This window comes from Podarcis erhardii (genome assembly GCF_964252035.2).
Source record: "Podarcis erhardii genome assembly, chromosome: 7".
In the NCBI taxonomy this organism is placed as follows: domain Eukaryota; kingdom Metazoa; phylum Chordata; class Lepidosauria; order Squamata; family Lacertidae; genus Podarcis; species Podarcis erhardii.
In genome coordinates, this window is record NC_138511.1 from 74,244,870 (window position 1) to 74,260,494 (window position 15,625).

General features: G+C 45.7%; 1 protein-coding gene across 1 annotated transcript; it reads right to left on the reverse strand.

The window, feature by feature from the left end:
* Positions 1 to 1,762: 1,762 nt before the first annotated feature.
* TYROBP (transmembrane immune signaling adaptor TYROBP) lies at positions 1,763 to 15,171 on the reverse strand. The gene is made up of 5 exons (XM_081869885.1): positions 14,944 to 15,171; positions 8,538 to 8,558; positions 7,934 to 8,065; positions 3,843 to 3,880; positions 1,763 to 3,087 (listed from the first exon to the last, which is right to left on the reverse strand). The coding sequence occupies exons 1-5, from the start codon at positions 15,002 to 15,004 to the stop codon at positions 3,019 to 3,021; spliced, it is 321 nt and encodes a 106-aa protein (XP_081726011.1). The 5' UTR covers positions 15,005 to 15,171; the 3' UTR covers positions 1,763 to 3,018.
* Positions 15,172 to 15,625: the final 454 nt, after the last annotated feature.

Consider the following 15,625-nt stretch of genomic DNA (forward strand, 5'->3'; position numbering starts at 1 on the left):
CCACCCCCTCCACAGCAACAAGGCAGCAGGAAGTTGTCTGTGGTCTCACATCACTTGCTCCTCCCGCTGAGAAAGATCAGATTAGAAGCAAACACAGAATGCAATGAATGGTTACCCAACTCTTACTTTGCAGCCTGTCTCAAAAACAGGATAGTTAGCCCACACTAAATCTAACAGACTGGATGATTTTGCATCTTATATTCTGATTTCTCAGCCTTGCCCTGCCACCCCTTTTCATCCAACAACTCTGATGGCAACAATGTTGTAGATCAGGGCTTTGATTGCTTTTCTGCGCTTTCCCCCCACTGCTGAATGTCTGAAGTGTTTGGAATCTGAATGATCATAACTTAGCAGATCTAGACCAGGGGTAGTCAACCTTTTTATACCTACCTCCCACTAATGCATCTTCCTTGATGGTAAAATTTCCTTACCGCCCACCAGTGCTAGATGGAAGGAGGATTCAGCTTGTGCCATAGAACCCGCTACCGCCCACCTAGAATCCTGAAATGCCCACTAGTGGGTGGTAGGGACCAGGTTGACAACCCCTGATCTAGACTAAAACATTCAATCAGTTTCATAGCAGCTTTACCATCAAAGCATCCCCACATAGGAGTTTGGCAGCACGCACTGGTGAGGATGCTTAGAATTCTGTATCCATTCTCTTTAGAGAATCACAGTATCATGAAGGACAGTTGGAGAGGTCCAGAGGGCTACATTTGCCCCCTGGGCCCCATTCCCCCCACCCCTCTTCTTAGGGACATCAAGCACAAAAGAACAGAAGCAATGTGTCATGTCCTGTGAGTGCCTGGAAATAATTTCTCAGTGGCCCTGGTGGATGGGGATTACTAACAGGGAAATCTAGAGCAGGACTGACAAATAAATAAAGTGATCAAATGGGGTGGCTGTCTTTAGTAAAAAAACAAAAAAACACCCCAAACCCTCCTGCCCAACCTGGGTTATATATTTCAGTCCCGGAGTGCCCCACCACTGTACTTAAGGAGTCTCTTGCTTCTTTCACTGTAAATCGGACAAAAGTATCAGTTTACAGCAGGGGTAGTCGGGATTCAGGTTTATGAGATAGACTCTTTTTTGTGTGTGCTCCAACTCCCCAGGTCGATCAGTGAGAGCCAGGAACAAAATACAGTAGTACCTCGCAAGACGAAATTAATTCGTTCTGCGAGTTTTTTTGTCTTGCGATTTTTTCGTCTTGCGAAGCACGGATTTTGGAAAAGCTTCAAAAATCACCAAAGTCTTCAAAAACCTCAAAAAAGGCTACCACACCGCGTGCTATGAGTTGCTCCTCGAAGTCAAGTCACAACTCACCCCCTGAATGCACGGTTTTAAGAAAAAGGAAACAAACTTGCAAGACAAAGGAAACAAACTTGCAAGACGTTTTTGTCTTGCGAAGCAAGCCCATAGGGAAATTCGTCTTGCGAAGCAACTCAAAAAATGAAAAACTCTTTCATCTTGCGAGTTTTTCGTCTTACGAGGCATTCGTCTTGTGAGGTACCACTGTAAAAATATCTTGTGGTGGAGCCAGATGTACAATGGGGGTCTTAGGACTGGGGAACATGCTGTTAGACTATTTATTTTTGGTACTACAACTCTCATCATTCCTGACCATTGGCCATGCTGGCTGAGGCTGATGGGAGCTGGAGTCCATCAGCAGCCTAAGAGAGCTACAGGTTCCCTATCCCTGTCTTATGGTTATTGAGAAGATATGAATTGTGACATATTTGTAGAACAACAACACAAAAGCATATTTGATTTGTTTAATTATTTATTGGAATAATTACACTGCATTTATTACAATATATATTTGGCGTATTTGATACAGGCACCCCCCATTTGCACTGGGGTTACCTTGTGGGCCCCCACACTCATAAGCAAAATCATGTAAATTGGGGAGTGCCCTCTAAAATGCTTCCGAATGTCCATTTCCCCCTGCTCTCCAGCTCTTTCTCCCTGACGCTCTGGGGCTGGCTGAAGAATGCAGAGGAAAGCAGCAGCTGCAGCATTGCTACCTCAAACATCAGCTGCTAGGTGGTTTGCAAATTATTTTTTATAAGTCCTCATGAAAATACATCAGCATCATAGTGCACATTTCTCTGAATAGATTTTTTTGGTATGCAATTTTGCCTAAGATGCCCACTTTTGCAAAGCTAATATCATGCATGCTTGTGCGTCATTTTCACAAATATATGCATTTACATGGACGGCTTCCTCATATATATGGATTTTTGGCTGGAGAACTGCATTGCCAAATTTGGGGAAGTGCAAATTTCAAAGGAGGGCTTTGCTTCCATTCATGCATTGTTTCTGAAATTAGGTAAGTTGGCCTTTAAATGTCAGCCGAAATGGATTTCTCCTCTAGTCTTATGCATGACACAACATTACCTGGTTTGCTGTGGCATTTGGCTACCAGCCAGAGTTTCTATGCTTGAAGAAGGGGGTCCTGGTTGAAGAAGGTGGGCTCACATGTCCCAACCCCCCACCACCAAGAGCTCTGCATTGTGTCTCAACTCGTGGCAGTTCCGACCATGTTGCAATTGATGCATGTGGGTGGGTGGGTGGGGGACGGGACAGAACACGCTCCACAAAAATAGAGCAGACGATCTCTGTGGAGGAAGTTCTATATTGAGAAGAAGCAAATGAAAGTTCACAGTTAGAAAGCTTTCCTTAAAGTACAACTTCTGAGTAGGCCTGCTGAAGAGGAGAAACTGAACAGCAATCTTGTACAGTGGTACCTCAGGTTAAGTACTTAATTCGTTCCGGAGGCCTGTACTTAACCTGAAACTGTTCTTAACCTGAAGCACCACTTTAGCCAATGGGGCCTCCCGCTGCTGCCACGCCGCCGGAGCACGATTTCTGTTCTCATCCTGAAGCAAAGTTCTTAACCTGAAGCACTATTTCTGGGTTAGCGGAGTCTTTAACCTGAAGCGTATGTAACCTGAAGAGTATGTAACCCGAGGTACCACTGTACGTAGAAGCTCAAAAGAGCAGCACAGAGAAGGAAGACTATTTGTAGGTTCCAGGGCCGGGATTTTTGAGGTCACTGTAAATATCCACTCCACGGACTTGGAGCTCCTGTAAGGTAAAAAAGAAGCAGAGTGTCAAGGCATATCTTCATTATTTGGCTGGCTGAATAGTCATTTCTTCTCCTTTGTCAGAAGTGCAACAGCCGGGACAGGGGCCTCTATTATAGGGGGTGGAAGGGGCTTCAGCCCTCTGTCTGAATGAATCTTCTTTTTGATACTTTGCTACTAAGAATGGAGAGTAAGGGGACTTGACTTTACAGTGGGCAGGAGACATGGCCACCGTCTGCACATCCTATGGGATACATACATACATATAAATTAGTACATGGAAATTTTATACCTGACTGTGACTTCCCTTCTGAACATGCATTTCCTCATTTTTTGGGCAACGAATTGGAAGCAACCCTGACCACTATGTGCATATGCATGCTCCATTTTGATTTTCTGCCCTGGCACTATAATTTATTAATTAAATAAATTTCATAAAGTCTATATACTGCTGGACGACAAAAAACAAAACAAAACAAAAACCTCAAAATGGTTTACAAAAAATAGTAAAATTATCAATAAAAATGTTTTTTTTTAAAGCTATTGAAAATGGGGAAAAAATTAAAAACAGCAATAAACTAAAAACAGATTAACACACACACCAGCATTCAACCTATCAGGGTATAATGCCTTGGTTTGCCTTCCCAGTGTGGCAATGATTCAGGGCTCATCGTCATGGCAACTGCTTGGCTCATCACAACCGGCCTGCTTAGTAGGCCTCAGGGTCGAAGTAAGGAATCACATGGTCACACTCACCTCATATGGGGATTCATGTGGAGGGTTCTTTAGGTCCCCTAAGAAGAAGAAAAATAAGTGTTTTCATGTGGGAGAGAAACAGTTCTGTTTCTTATTCCATCTGTGTAGATCAGGTGCTGCTAACCCGTCACCTTCTGTATGTTTTGGGTGAAATAGCTGGAGGATGACAGGCTGACAAAGATGCTATTTTTCAAGCATAAACGAGACTCTGGTATTTGAGAGTTATATCAACATTTGTCAGCTACGTGTCTGAGGGCTTATCCACACTTCTTCTTGTTCTGCTGCTTCCCGCAGCCCCTGGGAAAACCACTCTTTAGCGCTCAATCAGAGCAAACTCCAGTTGGGTATTCTGCATAATGCTGTTTGTTCTGATTTAAAGCTAAAGAGTAGGTTTTCCCTGGGAAAGGAGCTGGGCTTTCTAGCCGTGGGACAAGCAGAAGTGTGAACGAGCCCTTAGTGTGAGCCATTCCTCTCAGATATTTGCCCAGCACACCCCTTAAGGCGAAAGGAGATACAGTATTGAAAGATTCACTGGAAGGGCCTTTTTTTTTTAAAAAAAAAAAAAGTTGCTATGGGGGATCACCTCAACTTTCATCAGATATGCAAGGAGGAAGGTCCTCCCCACCATGCTCCCAAGGTAAATAACCTCTTCCCTCTCCTGAATGCTAGGCACCTTATAATGAAAAACCCTAGTTCACCCAGTGGGGGGATTTTCGTTGAGACTGTGGTGAGAGAGGAAGCATAACCCCAGCGGCTGCTTCCTTCTGCTCCTCCGCCTTCCATGAAGGGAAGGAGGGGTGAGGCAGCCTCTCACTGGTGGCAGCGCTAGGAGGAGGCAGAGAAGGAGCTGTGTGACCACAGTGTCCTGATCCTCCCGACGTCCTGACGTTACGTGCGCAACATCGGGATGTGGCACATGTGTGACGTCACACATGCAATAGTGCCCCCGCATCACCCTCACAAGCCGGTGCCTCTGAGCTAGCATGACAATATCCTGGCTAAAACTTGCTTCAGGATCCTACAAAGCCATTTCTGAGCTAGGGAGGAGAGGGGGTTGTGGGCTACCCCCTCCCACACACGCGGGGGCTGGCCTTTTGCCCCTGCGAGAACAGGGAATCCCCGGGTGTGCCTTCGACCCTGCCCGCCAATCGGCAGGCAGGGGAGGCATGGCCTAGCCTATTTAAGGCCAGGCACGCCCGGGGATTCCCCTCTTTCCCCTTTCCAGCTGAGCGGTTTTCCCATCCCACCCACCCTTTAGGCTTAGCTAGCTATGACCTTGCTATGGACTCCGGTTGGTCGCCGCAAGGGGCCTGGTAGGAATTTTTCCAATTTGGCGCACTTCTAGCCTTTGGGTTTTTTCGCCTACCTCGTAGCAAACGTCACAACTTCCGCGGTATTGGCGGTTAGGCATTGGCAGGGGGTCAATTGTTATGCAAATGAAGGGGGGAAGGAAGCGCCATCACCTTCCCCCAATGAAAAGGGTAGTCCGGTAGAGGACTCCGGGGGGCGTTGCCTTGTCCGAAACCTAGGGAGGTAAGGGCCTCTGGCATGCCCCCGAGCGGTGACACCCGTGGGATCCTAGTTGGCGTACTTCAACAGGACTCCCACGGCTTGTGGATAACCCTTCCCGGTCTCCATGCCGGGTAGTCGATAGGAGCCAATGCCTAAGGCCAATACCTTTCAATTCTGTAATCAATAAAGTTGTGGCCTTTTTATGCCCATTAACCTTAAATAATCTGTCCAGTGTCTTCATTTCACATGGGGGAGGGGATTTGCCACGCAAATGGCTGGCCAAGAATAACTAGGATGGCTCTGAAGTTTCTAACCCTCCCCTGCCAGAGTCTTGTTCCTCAAAGGTAAATAAAGAGGCAAAAAAGGCTGAGCAGGTGGGAGCTGAGGTTACTTTGTCCTCCCTGCTCAAGGGAGGAAGGGTGTAATGCTGGTTAAAGTTTGTGGTTAAAAGGGTTCAGTTAAAACCTCCGGCTGCAAGCTAAGAAGGCCAAATTAGAAGCTAGGCAGAGTTCTGCAAGTCTTTTCTCCTTGGCCTTAAAAAAAGAAACCGAGTGGGACCTGTAGCAAAAGATTGCTGTACACTCTTACATGTCACAGCCAGCTAAGCCCTTCTCCAGGACACTCCATTCCATCCTCCCTTTTCCATTTCCCCCCTTTCCAATTAACATGCAACATCCTGTGGCTACTGAGCGTGCTCAGTCTGCATTAGTCTGTTTCCTCCTCCATTGCAATTTATTGTCTGCTTGTTTACTTGCTTGTGTCTGCAAACCTCTGGTTCTCACAAACTCACTGTGGTCCTGTTTTGACTCCAGCCACAGAGGTGCTCTTGGGGAGCACGACTCTAGCAGTCACTTCAAGCACAGAGTTTCTGGGGCGCCGGAGCAGCTCTGCCACTATTACTCCAATGGAAGACGAGAGGCAGGGAAGGGCATTGGATTTTGGCATTACATGGAACACCACTGAAATATGAGACACCAAGTTCTGCCACTCACCACGTCCATTTCCTATTAAAGGGAGTTATGGGAAATAAGCTCAGGAGCTGCAAACAGTGGCGCAGTTGGGAGGGATTGATTAGTCCTTTCTTAGCCTGCCATTTGTCTGCTTAGAAAAAGATAATCGTCTGCCCAAGCTGCTTTCTCACATCGGTGGGGGAAAGATACTTTTTCCTCTTGTAGAGAGAAAATAGTTTCTTTGCATCTGTTTATTTCTGTGTTTCTAGCAGAGATGCACGCAAATTAGCGCAAAGGAGAAGTTGGGGAGACAATTTCACTCCACAATCTTTTTTTCAGGTAAGGAGGAGAAATCATTCAACAGTTTCTTGGGAGTGGGTTCATGATTAGCAGCGACATTTGCACAATTCCTTCCTTCCTTCCTTCCTTCCTTCCTTCCTTCCTTCCTTCCTTCCTTCCTTCCTTCCTTCCATGACATCAGCTGTAGTAATTATGCTGGCAGCCAGCTTTGCATCCTCCCCAACACATCCTTCCCAATGCCCAAGACCTAATGTCACTCCATGGCATTGTGGGGGACATGAGAATGGTGACTACCACCCAAAAAACCTTTGAATGTTTGGAGAAAATTCTGCAAAGTGGCCTCCTTTTTCTTAGGGGGTAGGGTGAGAAAAAGAAGAATCTCAGAGATTTTCTCAACCCTCGCCCCCCAGTATTTCTGCTCAGCTCTAGTTTACAGTCTTGTACCCATATCCAATCAAGATACACTGAACTTGTATGGCTAGGTGGCTGGGACTCTGCTTTTGGCATAAGCTGTACAGATTTTCCATATATAGGTTCTACACCCAAGTTATGCTAAACTGCAGAGTAGACGGGCAGGGTCAGCAGGAACAATCCCCCACTCCCCGTGAGCATTCAGTGGACACCCATATAGCAGGTTTATAGGCTTCTTGCCTTGTTTACATCTATGCATGTAGTGCTAACCTCTGCCGTTTTTTCAGAAGGGGAATGATCAACCAAGCTCAGGGAACAATAATTGTTAAGTGCAATTCTTTAATTGACATGGAAATGTAAAATGCCTGTATGTGTATTGCTAAGGGTTTTAACAACAGGAAATTCTGTCTGAGTATGCTAAAACAAAGTTTTGTACTTCTAGATGGGCTAATTGTTGATATTCTCTGCTCTTTCACATGAGTGATTAACCTTAGATCATGTGAGTAAGGTATTTGGTTGCAAATTTGCCATTTTGAAGGGAGTTGCCTTTGGTCTTCTGTTCCCAGGCATAGTGGGAAAAAGATGTGAAAATGAGTCTCTCTGGAAGATAATACAGCTCCAGGCTAACAGAGACTATAAGGAGAGAGATACCTTTGATTCTAGGTTTGTTTAGAGTTATTATATTTCTAAGAAGATGCTGAGCCTATGCTTGGACAAGTATATGTCTTAGGAAACTATCTGGACACATTATTGATTTTTTTTTAACCTGTTTTGAATAAGTTCTGGTTAGTAAAGCTTTGAATAATACTTATGGGTCTGGATAATTTTTATTTGAAAATGAGTCATTTTTTATGCATCCATTTGCTTCAAACTGCACAATATTAATATCCGCAATAAGAATGGCTTTTCTCTCCTTACCAGCTGATTGGCGTTGATGGATGCAGGCAGCCACATAGTATACAGCCAATGCGATGAGTAAAGTCAGCAGCAGATCTCCCAGCACCACACCAGCAATGGTGCCTGGGTTGAGCTGGTAGCAGCTGCCACAGTCTGGGGAGAAACAGCAGTGGAATCATGAGATACACAGAACAGCAGCCACTAGGGTTTAAAAAACCCCCACAAACATCTCGACTGGGGACATTGTGAAAGGCAGGATTTAATATTATGAGAAAAAATATTAAAACTCTGGAGGGTTGCAGCTTCCCTGTCCCCACCATTGGGCAACTGTCAGCACATGTGGGACACAACCACCTGACAAGGCTGGGTGTCTCGATAGTGAGAGACTGAAAGTAGAAACTGAAGTGTTCCACAAGGGGCTGTGAGTGGTGCAAGAATCTGGAGGAACCACAGTCAAGGAATTGAAACCTCAAAGAACAGGTGCCCCCATGATGTATCACTGTTAGCAACTGAACAGCCTAAATAAAAGGTCCTTTGTCACAGGCTCCCATATTCTGCTTGCATCATTTATTTAAAACATTAGCAACAGTAAATAATACAAAAGAGGGTGTGAAAAGGTTCTTACCTCTCTGGGCTTGGACAGCTCCTACGAAAAGAAAAGGAAGAAAAGAGAGAGGTTTGAGAAAAGAGAGGTTTGACATGTTTCCCCAGGGCATCCCCACCACCATCCCATCTGCAGTCCCATCTGCACTGTATATTTAAAGCAAGTATCATGCCACTTCATAAACAGTCATGGCTTCCCCCAAAGAATCCTGGGAAATCTAGTTTGTTAAGGCTGCTGAGAATTGTTAGGTGACCCCACAAAATTTTTATTAGAGATGCCTCAGTTAAACTGTTTGGAAGCTTTCTTCTTCAAAAATTACAAGCATGAGTTGCAAATAGATAAATAAAAATAAGAAAGAAAGAAAGAAAGAGAGAGGGGGGGGGAAAGCTGGAATTAGGCAAAATTATACAATTATTGAAAAATGGTTTAGATTACAGGGGCTAATAAAAATCACTATATATAGATTTTTTGTGATGGTGTTCACTTGCCCTGGGCAGCAGAAAATTTTGTTCTGGTGCCTGTGATGTGAGTACTGGCACTACATTTTTGACCAAGGGAGGGGAAGCATTGGATACATCTCCGCCTTGCCCCCGCAACTGAGGGGGGTCCTGGGCCATGCAACGTCAGACTAATGACTGCTTTGCTCATGATCAGTTTCTGTACTCAGAGTTGCACCCACAAAATTACTGACAGGCAATGCAACACTCCACCTCCAGGTGACTAATCTAGGAATCTGGAATCAAACGGAAGCAGAGATGTGAACTAGACCGCAATGCTGAGGCTTCTCTGAAATTAATCTTTTCCTGTTGATTGGTAAGGGCTCGAAAGCATATCAAAGAACAGTCAGATGCTGGACTGGCTGGCGATGAAAAAGGGTCCAGAATAAAAAATCCACCTCATGGTAGGGAAATCAACACCCATCTCTAAGCCTCCTGCAGTCAGCTGGTGCTGTTGAATCCATCTGGTGGAAACTGAGGGTGAAAACTGCATGTTATGCATAGTTCCACAATTCTTTTTTGGGATGTGCTCTTATTTTTTTTACCCAATGCAGCTGCTGATGTTGCCATTTAAAGTAGAGAACCAGCAGGGGTTCCTTAATTCTCTCACCTCACATAATTTTTCTACCAAAAATTGCCCCTCCAAGGTGTTTTCTTCTTCTTTAGAGAACTTCCCCCAGGGGCAGGAAAAACGGGGGGGGGGCATGATTGCATAAGGGGAAAGGGTTCAGAAGCCCCGTTCCCCTATTCTGGCCTTCCACTTCTAACTGCAGCTTCAGCAACTTCCTTGAGTTAAAAAAAGAAAAAGGTCTCCAAAAGTAATCACCAAACTATCTAGAGATGAGACAGGGAACTTTGAATTGGCTCCCGATTCAGCCAAGTATAAAGAGATCAGTCTTCTAAGCTGTTCCAGTTTTCTTCTTTCTTTCTTTGGATCCCTATGGATCATAAATGTAAAAATAACAGGAAAAGCCATAATCTCAGTTACCTTACTAAGAGTCCTGTGCGTCTTTCTCCCCATGAGTTTGTGCAAGTATGAGTGTGCATGTGCATGTGCATGTGTGAATGCATATTAATGTGCCTGTAGATCAGCATTGGGGGGGGGCATGTATGTGTGTGTGTGTGTTTGTGTGTGTGTGTGTGTGTGTGTGTGTGTGTGTGTGTGTGTTAATATGTGTGAGAGTGTGATTGGGTCCAGCCACATCTGCTGGAATAACCATGTGCCTTAATGTATCTGTGGATACTTCTATCTCTTCCCTTCCATCTCTTCCCTTCCATCTCTTCAAGTCTGCTAATTTCTACATGGATGAACACATGTCTCTCTATCCTTCATCTAGATTTGCCAGGGGCATTGTCAAAGTTGATTTATGCAATGCTCGGGGTGTCTAGGGAGTAAGGCTGCAATTCTAGGCGATGGGATGGGGAACCCGTAGACCTCCAGAAGTTATTGGACTCCAGCTCTCATCACCCCCGGCCTTTAGTCATGCTGGTGGAGGCTGATGGGAGTCGTAGTCCAACATCTGGAGGGCTACGGGTTCACCACTTGGTCTAAAGCTCCCCTGCTCCCCCAGTAAGATTATTAAATCTAACTGAGCAACAGATGAGAATGGCGAGAGCATACAGAGAACATGTAGCTCTGTAGTTGAACTGATTGACGGTGCATTGAGGACAGACAAAAGGAAGCCTTCTTCAGGGGACACTTATTGGATTGAGGCACTGGAGCTGGGAGAGTGGATTTTAAGCCTTTTCTCCATGCCATTCCCCTGATCTAAGTTGCCCCTCTGCCACACAGAGAAAGCTGCTTTATAGTGAGTCAGATCGTTGGCTTATCTAGCTTAGAATTTTCTGTTACACAGATGGGCAATGGAACACCAAGGTTTCAGATGGAGGTCTTTCCTAGCCCCACCTGGTGTTGCCAGTGATTGAACTTGGGACCTTGTGAAAGCAAAGCAGGTGTCCTATTAGCTGAGTGACCTACCTTCCCCAAGGAAACTGGAAATATTGCTACAGCAGCAGAAGAAAGACAGGCATGGTATAAGAACTTGTCTTTTTCTTTTTTCTTTGGTTCCCCAGTAGATCTAATAGCAGCTTGGGTGATAATGAAATTTAGACATGAGAAGTGGTGGGGAGAGGTGTGTTAAACAAGCTCTCCTTCACCACAAATGCACTGATCGTGCATGCTGCCAGAAAGTGGTTTTAAAGTGGTTGGAGAGGAAACCAGTTTGGGGGATCTGCTCACAGATCTCACAAGGCATGTTTGCTTTGGCCCTGAATGGCTTGTCGCTTTCAGGAGATGGGCCCTTCAGAAGAGAGATAACGCCACAAGATCAGCCTGGGCTCATGACAACGGTGACACTTAAAAACAAAATCATTATCTTCAGGAAGAACTATCTGACAGGAAGAGTTGTTTGACAGTGGAACACACTCGCAAGAGAAGTGGTGGACTCCCCTCCCTTGGAGGTTTTTAAGCAGAGGTTGGATGGCCACCTGTCATATATGAGATTCCTGCATTGCAGAGGTTTGGACTAGATGACCCTCGGGGTGCCTTCCAGCTCTAGAATTCTGTGATTCTTTCTAAGGCTGTCAACTATCAGGTGCTGCAGAGAAACACAGATCTGCTTCAGATCATTCCAGAGACATCTGGCTGGTCACTGCTGGAGACAGAATACTGGGTATCCTGGAACGATGCAGCACAATCCAACCTATGTTTACTTTAAAGTCTGCTTCACCGCATTCATAGCTCACCTGCCTTAGACTGATCCAGCAAGGCAAGAGGCTTCTTCACACATTACACTGAATACAACTACAAGCTGGTCCGACACATATACAAGCGTTTGGGTGAAATCATTTACACTTGTTGACTTGTACTGCTCAAATCTTCTGTGCACAAGTGTACAGGCTCTGCATTCACTGAACATTACATGTAAAAAACTGTACACCTCTGGTATGGGGTAGAGTGGTACGCTAATTGTATTTGGGTTGACCTTAGATTTGGCTGGATTGGGTTGACGCAACCCCAGATTGCCCTGAGTTGGATAGGGTCAACCCTGAGCAATCTGGGGCTTTGTAAATGTGAGGACATTCTGGCAGCAGTGAGAGCAAGGAGAAAGAGAGGCGCAGGAAGCCTGTGTTTATCTCCTCCTTCCATAGCTCCCTGCTGCATGTGGGTGGAAGGGGGGGTGAAGAAGAAGAGGCATAGCTTTGTCTCCCACCTTCCTGACCACATGGCTGTGCAAGGCCCTCGATAGATTTTCTTCTGAGATCCACTCAGTCCCTGGTCACCCTGGGTCAGATCAGGGCCGTTCCAAAGCTCCAGATCAGGCCTCAGATTTAATCTGGTGTGTGTGAGAGAGTGCAGCCCTGTAGAAAGGACCTAATATCTTACGTAGGATTCGTGCCATCCTCTGGCATTGATGGCTACAACACCCAGCTGGCACTGATGGAATGCTTCTATCAAAGTCAGGGAAAGATCATTTCTAGAGTTCCTTCCTCTCTCACAAGGTGGAAAGGGATAGAAAGAGAGATAGCAGACAAAGGCTGCAATCCTAACCCGCCCACTCCCACCCCAGTGTGGGGTTACGATAGAGTACAGGTGCTTCTCCACTCAAACTATAGTAAGACACCGATCACACAATTAGCCCAGGTAAGTGAGTGTACCTGTAACTCCCAAGTCTACCGCTGATCAGTGGGTGGTCTTGCCTAGTCACTGATTATTTAGGACCAACTAAATAAATGTTGCTGTAGCATTTTTTCTTCTTCCTGGGGTTTTGGGTTAGTGGGTTAATGGGGAGAAACAAACAAGATATGTGTCCTATGGTGAGTTTTTTGTATTGGAACGGAAGGTGTGGGGAGGTCTGGCTGCTTTAGAAACTGTCATACTGATGTAAGCATTTAAAATTTTTAAGTGCGCAAGCGCGGTTACGCACACACACACACACACACACACACGTCAGTTCTCCTTGCTCTGTATTACCGGAAATGGATGTTCAAGAGTTACACACACCAGCTGATGACTCATGTACACCATGCTTGGGAGCCTGACTTGGTCTGCTTCTAACAAACAGATGTCATATCTTTATTTTCTAATAGTACCTGAGTACAGAAGAGCAGTTTTATTGCCTGGTTTTACCCACCAATATCCTAGACAGGACAAGGATAGATGGTGTCTTTGCCCCCATTTGGAGTTTGAAACAGCGTCTCGTGTATTTTGCTACTGTAGATGTTACCAAGGGGATAGAGAACATGTAATTTATTCCCTTATGACGCAGTTTCCTAATCAATCCTTAGGGACCACCTTTTTTGAGTGTCTAAGCAGGTCTAACATATTCCTAAGAGGCGGATTTAGGGGAGCACAACCAGTTTGCCTGCACTGGGAGCCGAGAGGGTGTTGCAGGACCAACAATGGAAGGTGAGAGGTTGGGGAGGGCGCCGGCTCAAACCGGGCGCTGCTGAAATGTTAAAGCTGCATCTACAACACCAGCTGAAGGAGAACTATGCTTAAGCAAAACCTTCCTGCAAGAACAGAATGTTTGAAAGCCTCAGCCCTGTTGAAAGCAAGAGGTAGTGGCCACATATGGACTAATTTTCCCACCCTGGGCGAATGAAGGGGAAAACAGGAACTCTCACAGAAGAACATAACCACCACTGCCCTCCAGATGTTATCTGACTACAACTCCCTTCATTCCCACCCATTGTCCATACTGCCTGGGGCTGATGGGTGTTGGGAGTCCAATAATACCTGGAGATTGCCATGATGGCTGTCCCTGGGTTAGAGGCTGGCTGCTCAGCTTCCTGCACTGCCAGCCCCCAAATATTCTCCAATCTACAACACCGAGACTCAGGCTGCATACACGAAATATATACACGCATTGGAATCACACCTTTTCCCTCAAAGAATTCTGGGCACCACAGTTCGCCTCACAGAATTACAAATCCTAGCAACCCTTAACAAACTACAGTTCCCAGAATTCTTTGAGGGGGGGAATATGTGCTTTGAATGTGATTTAAAAGGATAGTGTGTATGTCGTCTCAGACCTGGCGATGCAATGTATTTAAGGTTACTGCTCAGGTTGGGCTCCTGCCCTGTTCACCCTCTTCCCACAACCACTTTTCTCTCTGCTAAGGAAGAAGATAAGCTGAGCCGCTGGCACCCTGGGGAGTTCTTGTGGGCCCTCTGTTTGAGCATAGTAACAAGGCATGCAATTAAGCTGATTTTTTAAAATGGCAGTTTTTAAACTGAACACGGGAACATAGGAAACTGCCTTATACAGAATCATCTAGCTCAGTTTTGTTAACGGTGACTCGCAGCTTCAGGCAAGCTTACTTCCCAGCCCAGCCTTCAGATGCTGAGGATTGAAACTGGGGTATTCCGAATACAAAGCAAATGCTAAAATGTTGAGCTAGGATCCTTCCCCAAAATAAAATGAGAATGAGTACAAAGCTGATTGAGCAACACGGGGAGGTAGAAAAAGAGAAAGAACGGCTGAAACAGTCACACAGTCATATTGTTCACGTATGTGTCTGTTGCCCCTAAATTGGGGGGAAGAAAATATCCTAGTGAGATTATGGGCACGGGAAGCTGCTAGAAACCGAGAGAAGGCAACAAGTGATGGTCCGATAGAACTACCTGTGAGTTTGTGCGGGGTGTGTGTGGAAGAGGGGAAGATTCAAGTCTAGCTTGTTGTGTTAGTCTGGGACGGACACAATAACCATTGGGCAAAGGTTGGAGACGTACTTTAGGGCAATTTGTCCCAAGCTCTGACAAGAAAAACTATGTAGCCCAAGACAATGCAGAGATGTCACATTTGTTGAGAGTTGTTTGGTTGCTTAAGGGCTGATCGTAGCCAAGGAAGAAGAGTCACAGTAGGCAGAGGAGGAATCAGGAAGTTCAGAGGAGGCTGAAGAGATGGGAAGTATTTGATCCAACTCACCCAGCTGCGCCCAAGCCAAGCCTAGAAGAACATGGAGGACAGGGAATCCTGGACAGCCCATTGTGAAACCTCCTAAATTGGGGATCAATCTGACGCTGATGTCTCCCTGGCTGAGGATGATCCAATTCCGGGTTCCCAAGGGTGTGGAAGCCAAACCCCCAGAGACAGCAGTGGTTCTCTCTGGCTGAAGAGCAAGGAAGGAGAACTTGAAATTGCTTCAAGCAGGAAACCTCAGAAAAGGGGAAGGGAGATGTCAGAGGGGCGGGAGTCAGATTGTGGGCCGTGATCTATAATCTAGTCCACAATCAGAATGGAGAGAAAAGAGACCAAAAGACGAGATGTCTTCACTGCTCACCCACCTCACCAATTCCATCAACTTAAATGGACTTGAAGATGCCTCGGAAACTTCAGCTAGTCCAAAACACATCAACCAGATTCCTGGCTGGGCTTCTCTGTAGAATTTGTGTAACTTCTGTTTTAAGCAGCTACATCACTGGTTGCCAGTTTGTTTCCAGTCCCAATTCAAAGTGTTCGTATTAGTGTTTGAAGTTCTAAAGCTATCCAGGCCCCAAATATATGAAATACTGTTTCTTTCCTTTCTGGTGTTAAGATCAGCAGAGGAGTCTTCTTCATAGTTCGGCTGAGGGACTCACCTGCTGCTGAGGGCCTGAAGGGCCTTGCC

Excerpts from the sequence above, each read along its gene's own strand:
- TYROBP (XM_081869885.1), bottom strand. The coding sequence starts at position 15,004 with ATGGGCTGTCCAGGATTCCCTGTCCTCCATGTTCTTCTAGGCTTGGCT. Across the intron at positions 8,066-8,537 it reads AGCTGTCCAAGCCCAGAGAG|ACTGTGGCAGCTGCTACCAG; the intron begins GTAAGAACCTTT and ends GTTTCTCCCCAG. Across the intron at positions 3,881-7,933 it reads CCATCAACGCCAATCAGCTG|GGGACCTAAAGAACCCTCCA; the intron begins GTAAGGAGAGAA and ends TCTTCTTCTTAG.